The 22,839-nt window shown below is 37.0% G+C and overlaps 1 protein-coding gene across 2 annotated transcripts in view; it reads right to left on the bottom strand.

Moving 5' to 3' along the window:
- The window catches only part of anxa5a (annexin A5a), a 29,462-nt gene that overhangs the window by 6,000 nt on the left and 623 nt on the right, over positions 1-22,839 (bottom strand). Inside the window, exons 1-9 of one of the 2 annotated variants that reach the window (XM_088080795.1) lie at positions 20,977-21,081; positions 19,985-20,019; positions 17,208-17,292; positions 13,913-14,007; positions 9,731-9,844; positions 6,843-6,933; positions 4,840-4,919; positions 4,423-4,473; positions 1,253-1,346 (exon numbers count right to left, since the gene is read on the bottom strand). In XM_088080795.1, the coding sequence (XP_087936921.1) occupies positions 1,253-1,346; positions 4,423-4,473; positions 4,840-4,919; positions 6,843-6,933; positions 9,731-9,844; positions 13,913-14,007; positions 17,208-17,292; positions 19,985-19,987 (613 nt within the window). In that variant the 5' untranslated portion in view covers positions 19,988-20,019; positions 20,977-21,081. Of the gene's footprint in view, positions 1-1,252; positions 1,347-4,422; positions 4,474-4,839; positions 4,920-6,842; positions 6,934-9,730; positions 9,845-13,912; positions 14,008-17,207; positions 17,293-19,984; positions 20,020-20,976; positions 21,188-22,839 lie in introns of those variants that run through there. The other variant, XM_042493558.2, reaches the window with a different exon arrangement.

Raw genomic sequence — 22,839 nt, 5'->3', positions numbered from 1 at the left:
GTATTTAACATTTATATGATTTTCAACTGTCATTGAATTAAATTTTTTAACCAACATCAGTCCTAATCATAAATATCAATTACTCATTAATTTACAGAATTTTAACCAATTTAATTAATTAATCAAGATGTTGTCATGATGCCACTATGTTGTTTGATGAGAAAAAAAATACACCAAAAAATTATTATTTTCAATATACTACAGACAAAGTTGATTCTTTTTAATTATCACAGCCTGGGATATGTCAGTGATTTGCAGCAACATTGATTGTGACAGTGCACTTAGTGGAAATAGCATGTGTTTTCTGCATATGCCAAAAATGTTAAAAAAGACACCATCAGGTGGAAAACAGTAAAAATGATATAGTTGTAAAAACGAAATTTCCGAGGCAAAAGCCAAGAATGACACTCAGAAAGAACACAAAGCATGTTTCTATGCTTTGATGGCTGTGGGATCAAAAACTGCAGTTTGAATGGGTTTTAATGAGCATTGTTTTGCCCTTAACAGTATGAATGTAATAATTTTGTTTACACAGTGCTTTAGAGTTATTGTAGGAGCTGAGCTGGAAATTAAAAGGTTAAAGAAAAATACACAATCTTGCCAAAATGTATGCCATATGCATGAACACAGCCAAAATTATTTAAAAAATGAAGAATGAAAAGCCTGTAAAATGCACCAAACAGTCCCTAAAGGTTAAGTATGAGGACTCATGCAGAGGGACAGTATGTTCGGCCACCCACTGCTCACTCTTGTTGGGGATCACGTTCCCTTTCACTTTAGCTTCGTCTAACCCGTCGACTGACCTGTTTCTTGCTGCACGCTTTAATTTTTCAGTGAGTTGTGCCTTCAGTTCGGGCATCTGACTCACTAACCAGCTTAAATAAGTCTCTGTTGCAGCCAGTCGTTTGTGCCCTCAGGACCGCAGCTGAGTTTGTGGTTGTTTATCACACCTTAATAAACTCTACAAACCCGCTCTCCCCCTGTGTGTCTAAGTTGTGTAGTGTTCACTTTGTTGTTGTTTTGGCTTCCACTTTTTGTCCCTTTTGTGGGAAAAGAAATTTACTGAAATTTCTAGTTAGGTATTGAAGATAAAGATATATTTGAACAGAAAATGACCCTTTCTGAATCATTTAGGTGAAATAAAACATGAGTGCATAGTGATTATAAGTTGCAACTTTTGATCTTTGATTTTTCAGCAGCTGACTGACAAATTACACATAACATTTAAATACGCTGGCACAAACACGCTCACCTTCTCTGAGATGCTCTGCGCTCCTGTTGCCAAGAATTGTGATGAATTTTTCCTCGTCTGTGCCAAACTTGCCCTCACCAGCAGCATACAAGTCCTGTAATGGCAGACACACACCTCTGCTTGTCACACACACAAACACACAGAGCTAACCTTGTGTAGACGTGACTTATTTGAACACACACAGGCGGCGCAGGAATGACAGCACTGATGTAGGACCTTGCACTGTGCCAAAACAACACGGAGAAGTTTTGTTTTGCTCAATTGTCTTTGTTATTAAAGAGAAATTCTGTGTTTCAGGTTCTTTCACCTGCAGCTTCAGAAGTTTTTTCTAATGTTGGTCAAATGACAAAGTTTTAAAAGACTCACCAACTGATTTAATAATTGATCATTCAGTTGGATTTTTTTTTTAAGAAAACTCATCTTTAGGCATGTTTGGTATCGAGGTATTACTGTCTACCGGGGTATTTAGAAATTCTGAAGGTATGATTTTCAATGCCGTCAAAAATACAAATAGTCCTTTTTCTACTAACCCTTTAAAACCAGTGTAAATTGGCTTTAAAAAATTAAAGAGAAATTAACTGAAAATAAGAAAAAAATAATAATAAAATAAAAAAATGATAAGTATAACATAATTTAAAATACATAATTACTATTATCTTATTAATAATGAGAATTACAAGTTTTCTGAAAATACTTACTAATCCATTTTTTCACACAAATAACATATACTCCCTGGTGAAATATCTAAAAGGTATAAAGGAATGAAGCCTATTCATCATCGTTCATTTACGCAGCAGGTTAAATGAATAATTAAAGTTAAACTACACAATAAAAGTAAACCTTTAAACTCTTTAAACCATCATTAGGTAAACTATCTAAGTAAAGTGCTGCGTAACATTCTGCCGACAATACATTTGTACTTTTACTTAAGTAACACTTTGAATTTAGGCCTTTAACTTGTAGTATTTTATGGTATATCTACTTTTACTTAAGTAAAGGATCAGAATACTTTTTATATCACTGCTGATGACGAAGCAAATAATCACTTTGATAAAAAGTGTCATCACGTGTCAAGCACAGCTTGTGCCTTAATAATTTGTAGTACATTCAAATACATGTTGGATCACTTTATCATTACTGGATCACAATTCACAACTCAATATCAATAATTAATAATGGTCCAGGAAATAAAGATGTTCCGTTCCCAAAGGTTAATATCCTATAATTAATTTACCCTATTGACTATTCTTTCTTGGCCTTTAGCTTAACTGCACTTTGATGATCAGCCTCAAAAACATGATCACATCTTCAACATGGTGATATTTGAAAGAAGATGGTGAAATTTAATCAGATATTCTCTGTAGACCATTCACAGGACTGCACAGGATATTCACTGTGGTTTTCAGTTTTTAAAGCTACTAAATGTTGAATTTTGGTACCTCATCTTTTTGCAATGTTTTTTCAAACTAAAGTTGTTGTGAGACCACCGTTTCAAAAGGTCTCAAGGTTGCATTTTTTTTTTTTAATTGGGCTGCCAGGTGAGGTGTTCAAATGGGACGTCATGTGACAGACTACTTTTTCAGCCGGGACCCGTTGCCAGGCAACCAGCAGAGAGTCAAGCAGTGGTGAAGAAGTCAGATATTTTGTAAAGTAAATGCTGCAGTGCTACAGTGTAGAAATACTTTGTCACATGTAAGTTCTGCATTAAAAATTAACTTAAGACAACAGACATCAACATGTATTTATAGTCCCCAAAGTCTACTACTACTCATTATGCAGAATGGCCTATTTCAGATTTGTTATATTGTTGAATTTTAATTATTAATGCATTGATGTGTTCATCACTTTAATGCTGGAGTTAATATGAATTAAGTAATACACTTTCAGCTTGTGAATTTCCTGCCTCATCTTAACCAAAATCATATTTAATGTGTTGATTGTTGGAGAGAACTGTCTGTTGGGAAGTACTGAGCATACGACGAGATAAATGAGACTTGGATCATGCTGCGTGAGTTGTGTAAGAGTTTATAAATCGGGTTTTCTAAGTTTTTGGATTCTTCATTCACTGTTCATTGTTCTTTAAATCTGTTGTAAAGCTGTTAAAGAGACCTTGTTTTTCTTTAAGTGTAATGTACGCTCCATTTTTAAGGTGGAAGAAATGAACTAAATAAACTAACAGCAATTTCTTGTACTTTTACTTTCAATACTACAGTACATTCAATATCATAAAATGACTTTTAAAACTTTAAGTACAGTAAATATCAGACAGTAGTATATAATAGGTGACTTGAACTTTTAGTTCAATTTTCTGGTAAGATATCTGTATTTTTCACTCAACTTTGTTTTTCAGGTACTTCATCCTGCGCTGACTGTAACAGGGTTTGTTGATGGAAAAAAGTTTCTCTGCACACATCAGAGGGACATTTGTTAAATTGTGAGAAATTGTTGTTTTTCTCATGCGCCTGTTTCTTACCTACATGGAGGAGCAGCGTTTTGTTATCATGCAGCACAGACCTGGAATAACCTGTTAGCCAAACCCCGACTATAACCACTTTTCACACTGCCCACTCCACCAAGTAATGACTCCTAACTTCTTTTAAACTTGATTTTTATATCACTTCAACACTTTTACACCTGGATCGACATCAGTTTTCTTGGGCTGCATTCACATGCCTTTGATTTAATTTCTTTTGAAAAAATAGGAAATAACCATAATGAGCAACTTGGCAATAAATTAGAAAAAAAACACAAAAAAAATGAAAATTAGCTAGCGGTGATTATTATTATTATCCAACAACAGGGGAAAGATGCCCCGAAAACTACATTTATATACTGTATCTGTTAATTTTAATTTTCTTGTAACTTTAAACTCATTTCTTACAAATTTTTGGGCCATCTCTTGATAAGTTCCTCGTCTCTTCTTCCTGTTTTTTGACAGAAAGCAAACCAATTTGCTTAGTTTTCAAAGGGGTAAATAATATCTTTGCACCTCTTGTCTGCACTTTTGCTATTTTTAATGGTGATTTTTACTTTATTTCTTTTTAAAACCATTTATCATTCATCTAATATTGTAAATCTGTATCCTTTATTATGTTTTTTTATTTAATTGCTCTGTAAAGTTTTTTGAATTGCCCTGTAGTAGGAAATGTGCTGAAGCCGCCTTGCCTTACCTTGGCGTCCTTCTCGATCTTCTCCTCGTTTACTCCCTCCTCCCTGCTGCCCTTCACAGCCGGACAAATGACCAATCACACAGACAGACAGACAGACAGACAGACAGACAGACAGACAGACAGACAGACAGGTAGAACAACAGACACAAAATCAGGTCAGCGTGGATGGAAAGACAATGAGCTCAGAGCCTCTCAACCCAGGTAATCCCTGAAGATGACATTATCTGCCCCAAAGCATTAATATTACATCTCCGTCTGTAAACTAAAACACATTTGAGACACAAACTGTGTTATTGTGGTCTCATTTCTCCCCCAGCCCAAACCTAAACCTCTCATGACCGTGTAACAGCATCAACAGCAGCTCTCATTATCAGGAAACACAAGTCTCTCCACCAGCCCCTCTCTGTCTCTCTCTACCTGCAGGAGGATCACCAGCAGCTTCTGATAGTGCCCCGAGGTGTCACCGCAGATATCTTTCTCCAGCTTGCTGCTGAACTCTGGAGGAAAGACGAGAAAGGGGGCAGAAGATTGTTTACACTTTGTGTTCACGAAAGTCACGTGCGGCTGCAATCGACCCCAGTGGGCCCTCGTCTGTTGTACCCGAGGATCTCCGACAGCAGAGATTGGATTAGTCGGCTAACGGACAGCTCGGCCTTCTCTTTTGTCCAGATCAAATAAACTGGCCTCTTTCCCTCTGGCGCTTTGTTGTCACACTGTTTTCCACTGTGGTTTGTTGCCATTTGAAGCTGATATGTTCGAGACGTTCTTACAGCGACACAAGTGTTGAGAGATACAGTATATTCATTACACTAATGACACAACTTCTCCATGTTACAGTGGGAAACCAGAGAGGTGCACCCGGGAAATACGTCTTCTACATCTTCTGCTCACTGGAGAAAATACCACTGATATCAGAAATCTATACAGAATTATAAAAATCATTTTGTATTGTGTCTAACTTTTATACCCTCTTATGATCATTACGGTTAAGATACTTATTTTGATCTCATAAAGCAATACATTTTCCCCAGTGGAATATACTGGGAGGTCACTATACACCACACTTTTCACTGCTTCACTTTGCCATCAGACAGCCCTTTCAGACGGGGAAATGAAGCCGTTATCTGCTTCTCTTCAAATTTACTGAACTCCACTGACAAAAACAGCTACTTCACCTTGTAGAACCCCGGAGCTGCTGTTCGACCGCTGCCTCGACCTATTAGTTTGTTTGTTATTACCAGACTTTGGTGAATTAAAAGTAACCCTTTAAAACACCAAAGTTTTCTGTTACAGATTTGCAAAAACCTTAAGTGATATTTCAGAAATGTCGACAAAATGCAGTCGCGAGATGACTGTTTCCACTGAGTGATGTCATGCGACTTCTCCTCCCGCAAAATCATGCCAAGAAACATGGCGAAGGATGTTCAAAACATTAGCAGCTTTATTTCTTTTGCAGCCACCGCACAAGCCGTCATTATTTCCAATGAAAGGCAACGTAGGCGTGTCATGTGAGCTCCTTAAACATTGGCCACATATGAGGGATTTCTGGAAGGTGATAGTCCACAATTTCACAGAGGAATTATGGATTCAAAACTGCTGGATGATCAGCTCAACTTTTTAATAGTTATACGATTCAATAACTTGTAGCGCCTGCTGCATCATGTCCGAAGGAGCCAGTTTACTGACAAGCCCAAAGCCATAGCATCATGTGACCTATAATATACTTATATAATAAAGTGTTTCCATTCCAGATTTGTGGAATATGGCTTTTTGGAATCGCCTGAAATACCACCTGCTGCGAGTGTAAAAACGTATTTTGGAAACTGACATGTTTCCATTAGGTGTATTTTATATTCGCAATTTTTATTTGTGAAATTTGAGAATTGATGGACCCCCCAATGACTGTTTTTGTCAATTAAGTCTGGTGGATTTGAAGAGATGTTTATAAGAGCTTCAGGTCCCCATCTGAAGGGGCTGACTGATGGCAAGGTGAAGCTGTGAAAATATCCTAAATATTGTGTACAATTACTGATTGTATTTTTTTTTTCAAAATGCAGTAAAACACTGTAAATCTTAATGCTTTCTAGGGCCAATATTGTGTAATACTGTAATTCATGTAACATTAATATACTGTTGACGTAAACTGTGGCATTGCCTCTGTAAAATAAAAGTAGGAAGCTGGCAACTACAGCTGCCAGAATTTACCTGAATTTTATGGGAAAGATTTTAACAGCATGCTTTTTTTTTTTTTTAGGTGGTCCTTTTTCCTGTGGCCAAATTACGTTCTGCTGCAGCCCCGTCCAAAAAACAAGACTTTTTTACTTTTTTTACTTTTTAAACTCTTGGCCACATAACACCGATACCAAGAGCTTAACTGACAAACAACAGTGAACATGTTAATCTGCTTTTGTCTCACTCACCTTTCTTGTAAACTTTGACGATGTCTTTCATCTGTTCGCCGGTCCTGGAGGCCAGGATCTCAATCAGCACGTCGTCATCAGTCCCGGCACCCTGGGAACCAAAGTCAATATGAGACAACATGGATTTGTGCACCAGCGTGTTCTCATTCTGTCTGTCTTAAGGTCGATAAAGAGCAATATTTTGCGATTAAAACACACAAAAGCTGCAAAAATGTTAAAGAAAAATGGATGAGGAAAATAAATATTATTTGTCAGCACAAAACAGCGACGAGGTATGCAATTAGAGAATGAATAACCTCAGCTGAAGAGAGAGTTCAGCTTCGAGGTCCACTCTTTACTTAAAAGCAAATTCTCCTCTCTTTGCTCTAATTAACCTCCATGCAAAAATGTCTTACGCCCCGAACAGATGGGGAGGTAGGTGTGATAGGAATGTCGAGGCCAATTCCTAAATGCTTTGCTTTCACTTTGATTGAACATTTAATTTGCACTGCACAAAAGAAAATGTGATGAAAGAATAATGAATACTGAAAAAAAAGTCCATTTACAACTTAGAGGAACCAGAGTTTTGCCAAATCTATTTTCCTTACTTCAAAGTAGTTTGACATAAAAATCAGCAGGTGGTGAGTATGTTATGACTCAAACATAATAAGATATCTGAAAGTTCAGTAATTTATACAACTATAAAGTAAAAGATCTGGTAATAGATCTGTTCTACAGCTCCAATAAATCTGATAAATCTGTGCACTGTAAAAAGAAACTAATTGTTTTAACTTTATAAACGAGTGTCTAGGCTGCTTTAAAAATCTAAGTTGAACGAATTTAAGAAGATAATTTGAGGTAATTTTGTAATAATTCAACTTTTCTCAAATTCAGTCAACTTACCAGCGTTTCCAAGTTAAAACCAAATACTTTCTTTTCACAGTGCCGATGGTTTGTGCTACTTTAGTGTGACATCTTATCAATTTGAGCCACATCAGAGGTGCAGCAGATAGATATGAAGAAAAATCTCATATTCAGGTCTGTTCTATTAACCTACACTGAGAAGCAAAGACACAACACGTCATTGGAAGCAGTCCCAAGGACAATAAGACGGGACTGTGTCCCTAAAGAGTTTATCAAATAAAATCCAGCTTTAACCTCTGACCTTGGACAGATTTGAAGCACATACATAAAGAAAATGACACCATATGGGAAATTATTTTCATCATGGAGCATGAGTACTTGTAAGTATAATAGTTTTGTCTGTTCTTTACCTTTATTTGTCCAGCTTTGTTGTCTTTGTCCCTGGCTGTTTCTGTCTAAGGAGTCAATTCCTTGTATATGTGCACATATTTGGCCTCAAAAGGTGATTCTCATTCTGAAGTTTCGTGTGCTTGGCTCACAGAGTAACATTTTTTCCAGCTGGTTGTTGCTCATGTAAATTTTAGCCTGATTTTGGCTGCAACAACCCAATACTTTTAATATTGGCTTATTTAATTCAATGAGCATGAAATGGTTTTCAGCACATTGCTGTAAAGGTTCGGTGAGTCATTCTTGTTTTGATTCAACAAACACACAAACAAAAACCAAAACATGTTTGGGATTTTTAGCACTTACTACACAAAGAAGATCCAACCTTGAGCAATTTACAACTGATTACAATTTCCTGACAATGCAACAAACAAAATCAAAAAAACACCAACCGAAAAAAGTTTGATACCTGTGACAAAGTACAACAATGCATCTTTTGAACATCAAATTAACTGATATGTCTTTTCCTAGTTCTGAAATTTCAAGCTATTAGCAACTCACAAGAAGTTGCAGCTGCTGAATGCTAATAAAACTAGAAATCTGCACTGTCAAGAGCAGATCTAAAAGTCCTGAAATTCTTCACACATCCCCAAATCCTAGAAATGTCCTAAAATCTTAGCAACGTCCTAAAATCCAAGAAATGTCCTACAACCCTAGAAATGTCCTAAAACCCTAGATCTGCCCTAAAATCCTAGAAATTTCCTGAAATTCTAGAAATGTCTGAATATCGCAGAAACCTAAAATCCTATAGATGTCCCAAAATCCTAACTACGTCCAAAAATCTTAGAAATGTCCTAAAATCCTAGAAAATTTCTAAAATTCCAGAAACGTCCAAAAATCCTTGAGATTTCCTAAAATCATTGAAATTTCCTGAAATTCCAGCAATTTCAGAAAATCATATAAATTTCCTAAAATCCTATAAATTTCCTGAAATCCCAGAAATGTCCAAAAATCCTGCAAGTGTCCTGTCATCCTAAAATCATCAAGACATGTGCAAGGCTGCTGCGACTGGCCCCTGGCCTCCTGTCATTTTACAAAAGTGGCCCCCAAGCAAAGACAGCTGAGTATTCCTGCAGTGAGGCTCATTGTTTTTAGCTGAGGAGGTTTTTGGATATGCTGCTTGGAATTTGTTGAGGACTTGCAGCACGTACCAGCCGGCTGACAGGAGTTGGGGAATAGTTTTACAACAGACGACTATAAACCATTCAGACATCTTTTAAATGGCAAATCACATGACACGGGCCTCTCTCATGGCAGACATTTAAACTTGTCGATCACAGGTTACTGATAACATCCGCAATGGCTGAGTTCCATTTATGTGAGTCAGTGCCAGGGCCTGTGTCATTGTGCACGCTGGTTTATTGGCAGGGCTTAAATAGAGAGGAACCGTCATCACTGTCTTCCTGCTATGACAAGTTGAAGTGAGTGGCGTGAAAAAGGTCTAATGCTCAGTGGAGTGTTTCAGCGACAGATGTTGAAACATCTGTGCACTAACACCGCTGAATAAACTGTATCGTCTGACGGTCTCCACGCATTTGCATATAAGACCTGCAATATGCAAAAAAAGTGGCGCGTCTGGGGAAAATGTCATCAGTTACCTTGAGAGCTTTGTGCAGCTTGGAGGCGTCATATAAGGTAGGTGGGGTCATCAGGGCCACGATCAGACTCTCAAACAGCCCGCCGAGCTCCGATTTCAGAGCGCTGACCAAGTCCTGAAGGGACGAAGAGATGATTAATGACCAGAGGAACAATAACAATGACTGTGTTTACACTGTACTTAACTTTACGTCATTTAAATGCTGCGTCATTAAAGAAAACAAAGACGTTATCTGGTGCCTTTGACTTTATTTAAAAAAAGTGAAAACACACAACTTTCCCCCTTATATTTATATATATATATATATATATATATATATATATGTATATATATATATATATATATATATATATATATATATATATATATATATATATATATATATATATAAGAAAAGAGAGCTGACTGGCCTTGTGCTCTGTGGATCACAATCAAATGTAGGTCACGAAATAATATCGGGTGCTAATGGAAGACGGGAAACAACAGGATAAGTTGAGGAGGAAATCCAGGCAAAGTATGCAAACATGAAAAACAAGGAGGATTTACATTAAAAAACCTTTATTGTAGTGGCTAAATCATTAAAAAAGCCAACATGTTTCGACCGAACAACGGCCTTCGTCAGGGTGCTTTTGAAGCCTTGATGAAGGCAAACAGCTATGACAAGAATAAAAAGGGGAAAATGAACAAAAAAGTGCCTAAAAGAAGTATATTATTATTATTATCATTATTATTATTTTTATTACTCCACGACTGATTGGCTAGTATTTATTGCCTTTGTTGGTTGTGTTGGTTACTTTTAGGCATTAGGAGTGAGACTGGCTAAGGTTAAGGCAGGAATATCAGTGTAAGCCAATCAGAGGCAGAATAAGGCGTGGTTATGCCTTTGTCATCTTTGGAAAAACACTACAGCATTATCCTGCTATCCTCTGTTTTAGATGTGGAGTAGCTGACACACACTTCCTTTGTGCCGTAAATCAAGCCTTCATTATCCCGGGAGATTGTCCCCATTAGCGGACAGAACTGTACAGTGCAAGCGAGGCTTATAGCTGATGGTGTCATTATTCCATCGCCATTACGTTGTGCAATCAACATTTAGTTCATGACTGTAAGCATAAAAAATGGTCTTTTCCACTTCATATGCATGAACCATAACGACATCATAAAAGCATAGTGACAGGAAAAATAGACGCTTCACAGAAATGCAGATTATCCTGAAATTATTACAAATAAGTGTTAAAATATAAAGAGAGCTGTCAGGTTCTTTGTGTCAGAGATGATGGCTTAAGTAACTGCACTGCTTTCACTGCGTTTCTGAGAAATGAGAATAATCATAAGAAACGTGCCCGCAGAAAAGAAAAATATATTTCCTTTGCATTGTTTCCTTAAACTAGCAGCTAATCAAATGGCACATATTCCACACAGACGGCTTTATTGATTTCTTTTTTATTACACATATGGTCGTTGCTGGGAGCACGACCCGAATGATGTAGTGAAAAGAGTGAGTAATAACGTGTGTGTGTGTGTGTGTGTGTATAAAACGCCACCATCTTGTGCTTGGCCAGTTCAACACTCATCTTTTTAGCAGCTCAATATGTGCGACCTCTAACAGAAAATCTCCTTGTTTCTAGATTACATAATCAATCTCCCTCTTCACATAACAACCTTGCTGTCATTTCAAATAAAACTCCCATAAAGGGTTTGTCAAAAGGTGCTTTACAGAGCTGAAACGATGCACTGTTAGTTTTAGAAAAATGAAACTGGAAGGAGAAAATAAGAGCATGGACTCTGCAAGATATGACTGTAAAGATATCTGTTTTTCTCTACTTTTTTGGCACCATTTCTTCTTCTGATTGTCACTGCAAATGAGTGCTTTAACCCTTTGAAACCTGGATTGACATTGCTTTTCTTGCGCTTCATTCATACACCTACACAAGTATTCAAATATTTGTGCCCTGAGCCAATTGGTTTGAGCCTCTTTAAAAAACATGGGGGAAAAGGCAATGGGCAACTTTGCAAGAAATTTAGAAAATTAAATTAAAAAATATATATATATATATGATTTTTTTTAACCTAAGGAAAAAATGTCCATAAAACTTTATTTGTAATTATTATAATTATATATTTCAAATTTTATTACAGAGTAATAATGATGTTTTAGGAGCTTTTTTCCCCAGTTTGTTTCCTTTAAATAATTGTTTTGACATTTTTTCATGTAATTTTTTTAATTAATTTCTTGCTAATTTTTGGGTGATTTATTTGCTCATTTGCCTTCTTTCCAAATCTTTGAAAGAAATCATGCCAATGGTTTTAAAGGGGTAAGGCAGCGTCTCTTGCAATAAATATGTTTTATTATATGTAATGGAAGAAACTGTGATGAAAGCAAATGGGCTTCATTTTGATAAAACACTGTTAATATTCAGAGATATTCCAGGAGCTACTGCGTGATTTTTCGGACCTTTTTTTTCTCTCAAACTGCCTCATCTATTTATATTTCAGGCAGCTTATATATTTGCTTTTCAATAACCTCCACAGAAGAAAATTAACTTGCCGCCTTCAATCCACAGGTGGTCAGAGAATAACTTGACAGTGGGAGCAGAGGAGCGTAAAATGTGCAGGTCTTGTATAACAAACAGCACTGCACTCTGGTCCACTGAGACTGGAGGAAATTGGCCTTCCTGCCTCTTCCTCTCTGAATACTTTCTCATATGACTGTTGAATGTTAATGCAGAATGTCAACTCCTGCTCCTTGATTCTGAGTGACAGAAAAACTTGATGTTATAGATGACTGAGCGACTTTTTAAAAAGTGTTTCACTCTTAGAAAGATGGTCTTTTCTTAAAACTGGGTGGTGTATGCAGTAGGAAGACGCAAATACTTTTGAAATTGTTGCTACGTGACCGGAAAAAAGCAAAAAACAAACAGGAAAACAGTGTTATTTTCTTTTGCTCAGTATTTAGAAAACCTACAACTACCAGAATGCACTGCACCACACTAACAAATGCTCTAGCTGGTGAGCTTTTATGTGTCTTAAAAAACTCGGTTGCAAACAAGTGTCTAAATGAGACTACAGAACGACATCATGCCGAACACTGCTTTACAGCCACGTTGTGGTGGAGACGTTAAATCATGCCACCATGGCGTAGTTCGTTTATAGTCTAACGTTGGCTTTTTACTTCCGGCAACTGCATTTAGGCTTCAAAATCCTAAAAGTGGTGTGTATTTGTGTAGAGATTATCTTGCTGAGCAAAACCTGTAAGTATTATAAGCATTTGTTTACCACAGAGCTTATTTTCTGCAATAATCCCAAATCCAAAGGAAAAATCCCGTGGACTTTTTGACGAGCTAACCAGGACGATGCTAACTTCTGCGTCAGCCTACAGAAAATCATCCTCCTTGGAGCACTCTGTGTGTTGCTGGCTGTTCATCTACACACAATCTTCAAAGTGTCCAATTAAGTAGAAAAACAGAAGTAATATCAGAAAAATTGTGCTTCAATTGCTGAAAATAAATGCAGTTGTTCTGCAGCAACGCGGCCTGTGTGACTGATTGGGGGATGTAGTAACATACTGAGACACGGACACATTATTTTGTCTTTTTACGGGATTTGTTCGTAATGACTGTGAGGTCTGTTGAGACGTGATTTGGGATCTGGAGGGTCCTCAGTTCAAGTCCCCATATGGACTAAACACGGAGGGCGGACTTGTATCTGGAGAGGTGCCAGTTCATGCCAAAATGCCCTTGGGGACGGTACCGAACCCCAAACTGTTTTTGCAGCCCCCTCGCTCTGACATCTCTCTACTAATGTGCGTGTATAAGTCCTTATTGTGCATGTCTTTATTTTGGGCCTATGTGTGTGTAATTTGTAAAAAATAAAATAAAATAACAGCAGAGTAAATACTGAATTTCCCCATGAGGGACTAATAAATAAATGCTCTTTTTTCTTTTCTTTCTCATAATTAAAATGTGGAATATAATCAGCCTCAGAAAACAACAAAGGGACGGTGTTTTTAAGTGCACTGGAGCCGATGTGTTTGTGCCTTGAATGTTTCTGGACCGAGTGTTTCCCAGGTGGTGTCGGTGAGTGACGGGGACACAGTGACCTGCTGACATGACCCGCAACCATCCATCAGAGTGACGGCCGGCCGTCATCAGCTCTCTGTTTTGTTCCCAGCGGCTCAGCTCACCTTTCCGTAGGCCTTCTTGTACGCTGCCTTAATTTGCTGGCGTTGATCGTTGCTGCGCGCGGTCAGAAGCATGAGGATCGCATCTTCATCCGTACCTGCAGCAGAAGTCAATTAAAGCATTAAATAACACACAGAATAAAACACTCTGTTAGCATTTACCCAGACAGCTGTTCTCTATCTGAAAGAAAAAAGGTTGACCTCAGGCTCCTACAAGCCAAACGCTTTATCGCAATGTGCTGGAAAAGTGTTAGATGTCCCTCTCTTGGCCACTGGTCATTAAATTTAACTTATATAGATAGAAAGAAAACCCAATAACATTTTTTTGGGGATTTTTGTCAGAAACAGTGATACTAAAGGAGCATTAGATGAGTGAGGTAACGCTGAAAATGTCAATTTACTGTGAGGAATGTACCCTGATTGATGTTGTATTTATGTAATTTTTCATTTTATTCATATTATTTACTGCAATTTTAAACTTTTTTTTCATCGCCTTTTGCACATCAAATTTGTGTTTAACTTCCTTTTTGTTTTACTGTATTTATTGTTATTGTAATTATTATTATAATTATCACTATTAGTAGTAGTAGTAGTAGTAGCAGGAGTATTATAACTAATATTATTATTATTTAATACAAAACTGCCGTATATTTACTTTAGGGGAGAGTTCAGATGCTTGTGCATCGTGTAGTCTGTTTAAATGTATAACTGAATAAAAGTAATAAACATTTGTTTTTTAAGAATCTTTATATTCTGAATTCTTTCCTCTAGCATTATCCTGTTTGCACCTATAATCTAAGAGAAGCATGCTCTCTTTAGCAAAACCCGACCGAGAATAATTGACAGCTTGCAATAAACTACATGAGGGGTGGATAAAGCCAGTGATCCAATAATCAATAGCTCCTCAAAGTCACCAGCACTCTGATAAACAAACAAGCTGAAGAGCAGCTTGTTATTTCCTCTGAGGGATAAATTTGTTAAATTAGTTAAAGCCTCGCTGATCTGTTATAACAGCTGTGATTAAAGGCAAAGGTCAGGTCATCATTGTTCTTGCCACTTTTAAATTCTCTAATCCCCCATTAATTGTTTATGTCCTTATGACTCTTATTGTGAAAGCTCTAAACTGGCAGGAAGCAGGAGATGAAAGTGAAAAATGTGCTGAATGCAGGTTTATATTTAGCAGGAGAAACATCAGCATTAATGATTACGTTGTGTAGTGCATCTTTAATTTGATGATTGTCATCGGGCCCATTGATTTACACTAACGACCGCAGCTTCTCATTTTGCATCTCTGCAATTAAAAAAGTATCACCTGCGGGAGGGAAATGGGGTCAAAGGTCAAACTATTAAAAAGAAAACCAAATTAAGCAAAATGGCCTTAAAACAAAGACATAAATTATGTGACACAACCTTCAAGTTATTCCTCTCTCACAAATGCCCACAGCAGATTTCAGATGTTGTCTAAGTTTGTGCTCCTAGTTAGTTCTTCACTTGAGTATTTGTCACTTTATACTTTTACTTCACTACATTTCAGAGGGCGATATTGTACTTTCTACTTCACTATATTTGCCTGAAAACTTAAAAAAATAACAAATTACCAATCATTTTAAACAAGTGCGGCTGCAAAGATTATTTTGAATCTTTATTTAGACTAAAATCATTGAGGGCGAGTCTGCATTTACAATGATGTCGAGCACATAAAATATAATGAAATGAAATTAGAGATTATTTGAAATTAATTGAGATTAGTTGATTAATCAATCGGTCCATTGACATAAAATCAATTGCCAACTATTTTGATAAACATGTAGGTCTTTATTGTTTATTTATTTTTTTTATTGTGAGTTCAGGGGTTGTTTTTTGATCATTTTATATTTGTGGGTGGGTTCTTATATTTTTGGTTTGTGGTGTTTTTTTGGTTTGTTTTGGGGTTGTTGTTTTTTTATATAATTGTTTGTTTCATGGCCGTTTTTTAATAATGAGTACACCATCACATATTATTATTTTTGAAAGTTTGAAATCAGTTTTACAGTAAAATAATTCTGTGATGACCGAAATGTTAACACTAACCCCGACGTAACCTTTCTCCTTCCAAGCTCGTGTCACAACATCCTGTAATCCTGCCAATATTTAATCATGTTTGGCAAAAATATTTATTAAATTCAATATTTTATAAAAAATATATTTTTATAGGGCAAAAAACACATTTTTTGGAGCATAATTTATTTTTTTTTACTTCATTTTGAATGATTTTACTTTTTTAGTTCCTTATCATTATAACCATCTCAGATTGTTTACCAGTCCGCCCTCTGCTTCAGCCATCACATTACAGACTGGGCTTTTTTATGGTGTGTGTGTCTCTATGTTTGCCAGGACACAAAGTGCTCATTACTGTGGTGTTTTTGCAGAGCATGTTGTGGAAATGACTTAATGCTCCTACTTGCTTTAAAGTTTAAGTTTAAAACTTCTCCGTTTCTCTTCTAATTGGACCAAATATACACTGTATTAAAATTATTCCTACACACCAGAGGATTACACTAATTGTTCCAACAGTAAACGGAAACGCTTCCCTGACAGCTGTGTCATTACTGTGTTTTATTGGTTTTAGAGAGCAACAAAACAAGCATTAAATTGCAAAGTAAACTTTTTAAAATATACTAATGACACAAACACATAAATGGGACACACCTGTCACATGTGGGGACTGTATGTGCAAATAATTCAGCCAGTCCAGCTGCCGGATGAGAATGTTTGTATTGTGCAATTCTGCAAACCACAGGAAGTTACATTTGTATGCACATCAATGTTTATAAAGTGATGCAGTTCAGACGACAGCATCGTCACAACAACATAAAATTGAAAATTTAAACAAAGTTTGAACACATCTGCTTATGAAATGTACAAATGTGTAACAGACCCATATGTTAAAATGCCAAACTTTGCGTGTGTGTGTGTGCGCGTGTGCGTGTGTCTAAAACCAGGTCTACTTTGTTAAATCCAGAGTGTGTTTTTAGCCATCTAACACCCTTTTTGTGACTCTCTGGCTCTCTCTGTTATGTTATTGCTGCAGAATGTGTTACACTGGAGTTATTTTAAACCTCAGTACGTCTCATACAAACGCTGTAAGGTGCGTTGTGCGTTGGTAAAAGAGGCCAAGGACCACTAACCAAGCTGTTGTATTTGACACCCTGGGAACGAGAGCAGTTTGACCTTTTTCTATATGAGATAGCAGATCCCAGTGGTATAACATGCTGAGTGTGAAAGTAAACAGCAGTGGGGATGGGTAAAGAAAACTGACCGATTCCTTTCATGGCTTTGTGGAGGATTTCAGCATCGTGTTTGGCGTTGAAGTTGACGAAAGGTCTCACGCTGCCCCTGTATGCCTGCAGAAAGACAGCAAAAAAAATAAATTATAAATGTGTTTTTAGCAGATAGTTTTCTCTCGTGTTTCTTTACTCTGGCTGCGGAAACTGCTGCTATATGTCTCTATGTGCAGGTGTTTACAGATGTTTTCACCAACCTCCAGAAACCAGCAAACCTGCAATGAAATCTTTTTATGCATATTTTAACTGCTCAGGTGAATTAAATGAGAATCACCTGTAACATACTTGGTAAAGTGGGTGCTAAAATATGTATATTGTTTCAAGGTTTTATTGCTCTTTCATGATTTGTGTTTCAACTGCTTCCCTTGCGTAATAAGAATAAAACCATGAGCATAAAAAATTTAAAGATACTGAATATTACTGCAAATGTTGGTAGCTGCACTATAAAACTATTGCTTCAGGCAATCAAAACCCACCCGGGTTTCAACGTTGACAATTCAAACTCCGGGGCAAGTACTGTAAGTATAATTTAAATCAAGTCTGGCTGCTGCTTTATGCAACACGGGTAATTTAAAAAACGTGCCGAGTTTTAGATTGTTCTCCAGGGGAAATGTCATCTGAAGAAAAAGCAATAAAACATCTGCCTCAGCTGCAGCTTTGTTCCAAACTTTGAGCAGGTGGACCAAGTGGACGAATATTGTCTCCCCCTCCTCTCAATAAAGTTTTTATTATCTCTTTGGTTGGTTATCCGTTTTCAAGAGAGTAACCTCTTGAACGATGACGATGTTCACGCTGAAGTGTCGCTCTCATGCATCACTGTCACAGCTTTGATCATGCCTGCATGCATCATGAAGTTGACTAAAGCACAATAAAACACCTTTTTTCTACAGTAAAACCAGTCGTGAGCCATTTTCAAACACAAACTCACTACTATGATGTGAGTCAACATTTATTGTTCATTCTCTCTTTTATTACAACATTTAGTATTCATCTTCTACAAAGACATCAGCACGAGCTGTCAAACTGTCTTTTTCAGCAACGCTATTGTGGTCATGTTTTTAAGCACCACTTTGAGCAAAACTGCAAATATCTTCATTACTGCTGGATGGATTTTCAGGAAAAGTGGTACACACATTTATAAGTCCCCCAAGACCATCAATAAATGACTTTGAGGAATCCCAGATTTTTCGTCTAGCGCCACCAGTAGGTCAAAAGTTTTACTTAACCACTGAAATATTTCCCCATCTACCAGACTGGTTAGCTTTTCGTCTTATCATTTAAGGTCCAGGGTAAGATATCTCAACAACTACTGCATGGACTGTCATTATATTCCTTAGACGCTGCCTTCATGTGCTGCTCGGGGATATCTTATTTACCGTATTTATGAGTAACAAGCAGAAGAACGGCCCTCCAAAGTCAGAATTATGAGTGGGAAATTGTGAAACTACAGTGACACCCAAGTTGCCGAGTTGTGACGTTTGCGTGAAAAAGTGAAATTACGCCATCCGCCACTTGATCCCCACGAAAGAAAGACTTTTCCCCATTGACAGTTTTTTTCTCTTCTCTCATAGTAACAGTGTTTTTTTAGAGAGGCTATTAAACAGGAAGAATACATGTTTTAAGCAACGGTTAAATCAAAGTCAGTGCTAATCTCAAAGAATGGCTGTTGTATTAACCTTTCAAGTACCATCAGGGAGCTTTGTCTCCCGACTGTCCTTTGATGAAATAGTAACCCTGAAGAGACACAATAGACACACAAACCTGCAGTTTCCATGCACGTGGAAATACAATATGGTGCAAATTAGACCACAGTCATCAACTTAAACTGAGCTCTTGCCTTCACTTTACATCTTAAATCAGCTTATCCTCTTCAGACAGTCTGAGATCTCTCAACAGCCTCGAGAGGATAAAATCAAATCAAGGATATCAAATGAAGCTGCTCCTACTCTTTTGCGCCAATGTGAGTATACGGTATTGCACAAGTCGCACTTATGTTTAACTAATGAGTGAATTGTTGCAGAGAGTCTTTCCGGCAAATCAGGGATCATATAGAGGTTGTGGTACACATCAGGTCTTCACAGAGTAGAGGAACTGGGAAAAATGAGGATTCAATCAAATTTATGGAAATAAAAATTGTCTCTGGTTGCATGCAAATCAGAGGCTGGAGCTGACAGTTATTTGTGATGTGTTTTGTTTGGGACTGATCATGCAGCACTGGTTTCAGTGTGGCTTGAAAAGGCATTGACCTTTCCAGAGTTAAGACACGCTTCATTACACAAACATTAATTCTGGCGCTGTGGCCGAACAACACTAGTTTTAATTCCAGCCGTTTTTTGCCAAGCAAAGTAGTTTCTTGGCAGTTTTCATAAATAGACTTTAACCCTTTAAAAAACTGAGGAAATTGGCTTGTTTTTTTTTTCAAAACATGAGAAGAAGGCAATGAGCAACGACAGAAATTATCCATAAATTTGCAAGAAATAAGTTAAAAGTACAAGAAAATTACCTGAAATTTGTACAAAAAAAATAATTATATGTACGTGTGTGTGTAAATTAAATTTGTTGTTTAAATTTGTTTCTTACCAAGTTAGTCATTGCCTTTTCTTAAAATCGTTCTAATTTGCTCAGGGTTCAAAGATCAAAATACTTGCGAAAAGCATCTGAAAACAGCACAAGATGTCACTCCAGGTTTCAAAGGGTTAATTTAAGGATTATTTTATTTAAAAGAAAATAAAACAAAAAAGGAAAAACTTACCATCCTTTTTGCTGAATGAAGACTACTGTTGTAAACTGAAAGAAAGTGAAAGAGATTTCTGATTTAAAATAAGCAGTTTTAATAAGTGGTGAATGTAACTAAGTACATTTACTCAAGTACTGTATTTAATCACAAATTTTTATCCAACTTTATACTTTAACCTAATGACATCTCAGAGGTATAATTTGTACTTTTTACCTCACTACATTTATCTGACAGCTTTAGTTACTTTTCAGATTTCTTTTTTATACCATCAGGGTTACAAAGGTCATGGAAAACCTGGAAAAGTCGTGGCATCAGTAGAAAGCATGTGAAGTTTTGTAAATGTCATGGAATTGTGTTTAGTGCAATGAAATTAATTGGTACAGTAATCTTTACACTGAACAGACAACCACTGCCACACCCAAGGCCTAAAAAGCGTATGTTCACATTCAGACTCACATTTAGACATCAGTTTATTGTCAAATGCATCAAGACTGCACTGATACTAGAATCAGTTGTTTCTCCTCATCCTTGAATGCCAGTGCCAGGCTGATACGTAGTTTAAGTATTTGAAGTGAATATGAACATTATTAAGAAATCACCCCCCAAAAAAATCAGCAAGAAATTATTGTATAAAAACATGATAAAATTTGCTGAGAAATAGAAAAAAAAAAGGAAATAAACAGAAAGAATGGCTCAAAAACAACTAATATTCAATGAAATATGTTTAAATATATAGTTATGATAATTATAAATATAGTTTTCTAAACATTTTAAAAAACCAAAACTTAAAAAAGAAACATTTAAATTATTTTATCTAATTTTCTAGATTTCTTGCCAAGTTCATCAAATCCATTGGTTCAGAGTCCAAAGGCTTAATTATTTGTGAAAAGCTGTTTGAATGTAGCACAAGAAACTCGATCCAGGTTTCAAAGGGTCGAGTAAATGATCTGAGCAGCCAGCTTATACCAACTCTAAAACAAAGCATAAATAAGTATAAGTGTTCTTACCAACAGGTGTGTTTCTCCTCTGTCCTCACAGGTGATCTGTGCTGCTTCGGGTAGAGGCTCTTTATTTTCTGCTCCTGGCTGCTGTCGCTCGGCTGCAGCTCTGCAGGGGAAAGCTGACAAGATGTACTTCCCCATCCGTGTGCAGTGTTGTCTTTCACTCGCTGTCAGTCACAGAGATCGTGACCTCATGCTTTCAGTTGCTTTGTGTGACCTTCAAAAGGGGGACAAAAGTTAAACGTTTCCCTAAAAGTGTCCACAGAGAGCTGTTGTTACAGATATTGGAGGCAATTTTAAGACGTTATTATCTTTCTAGCCAACTTAGCAGCCAGATCAGCGGCGGAGTTAATTAGATAATGTTGTCTACTCAATATTCTGCGATGATATCTCAGTAGAAATTCATCTGCATTTAAGCAAGCTAACACTAGCCAGTTAAAACCAAATCAGCACAATAACTTCTATGTTATCTCTAGGAGTTTTTCACTAAATAGCACTGAATTTATAATGTGGAGCACTAACTTGAACAAATGAGATCCCTCTGCCACACTCCCCGCAGCTAGGACACTTCTCAGCCGGGTATTGTCAATAGCAGCTTTGAAGACGGACCTTAGCTACTGTAGCAACTTGAATTCAGCGTGCGCACACCAAAAACTCATGGATATATCGAGAAGATCTGGATACAGCACAGAGGCGGGGCTCCATTCATTGCTATGAGAGCTGCTCAGTATCGCCTGAAGCAAAAAAAGCTCTATTTCCGCTGCATGAAAGTATCCAGATCTTCCACACTCGGATGGTAACGTCTGCTGGCGGAGTGACTGATTCCTTATTTAACAATTCGCTAGTTACTGGTAATAAATATGGATTATTGCATGTAAAAAGTAACATACAATGCTTTTAAATAAAATGTAGTAGAGTGAAATTACGACCATCCTGTCTGACCCACTATAAAGTATGCAAATGTCAAAAATCTGAGAGAGGCTGTCACTTAATTAAATGCCTTTTTCCTTTTCCCCTTCAGCGTCATTCACTTTGTGTCTCATTTCAAAGGACATGTTTTCGAGCGTGTTTAATCCAAACATGTGCTCAGGCGAAGACATAATAACAAACAGGAGATGCTTGATGCCTGATAGGAGCGACAGGATCAGCAGAGCGAAGCTCCGAGGTGCAGCTCACATATCGTCGTCACCGTCCTCGTCCCTGCAAACCTTAATTAAAGTGAGCACTTGTGAGGAGATGAGAGTGTGAACACCATCTCTCAGGTTATCCAGTTACGGATGCTCGCCGTTTCATCTCACAGCCTCCTAGACTGACATGGAGCCAATTTCCTTTAATCACCAATAAACAAACAGGTAATAATAAACTTATCAGATTAAGTGGGGAGTCTCTTTTATATCATTGAGGCTTTTTTTAGTCTACAAGCCTCAGGGCTCATAATACTGAATAGATGTACTGTTTTGGATATTAAATGTAAATAGAATCTGAATATTCAATAGGCTATAAAAAAAAAAGACTATGACAGCACTCCAATTTGACATTTAAAGGCAATATTAAAAAGTCAAATTAGAGTGCTGCCCTTGGCTGTTCTTTAAATTATCTAAATTAAGCATCCAGCTTAAGCATCCAGTCTTTAAGGTCTGATCGTGACTTAAGCGCACTGTTCTATTTCTATTCAATATTCAACATCAGAAATTTCTAAAAAAAAAAAAAAAATAGACTTGACCTACTTGACTTAAGCCCTTTGCTCCACCAAGGAGCATGGGCCATGGACAAATTACTTCCATTTCACTCAGTTATTAGCATTTTTTTCTAAATTTCCCTAGTTGAGCCACATGTTTGCCTAAATCCCTTTTCTGGGAGACCTCTTTT

Source organism: Plectropomus leopardus, chromosome 8 (assembly GCF_026936395.1).
Source record: "Plectropomus leopardus strain MGB_pleo_1.0 chromosome 8, ASM2693639v1, whole genome shotgun sequence".
Taxonomy (NCBI): Eukaryota; Metazoa; Chordata; class Actinopteri; order Perciformes; family Serranidae; genus Plectropomus; species Plectropomus leopardus.
The sequence above is the reverse complement of the archived record's forward strand: the minus strand, read 5'-3'. Positions and strand labels throughout refer to the sequence as shown.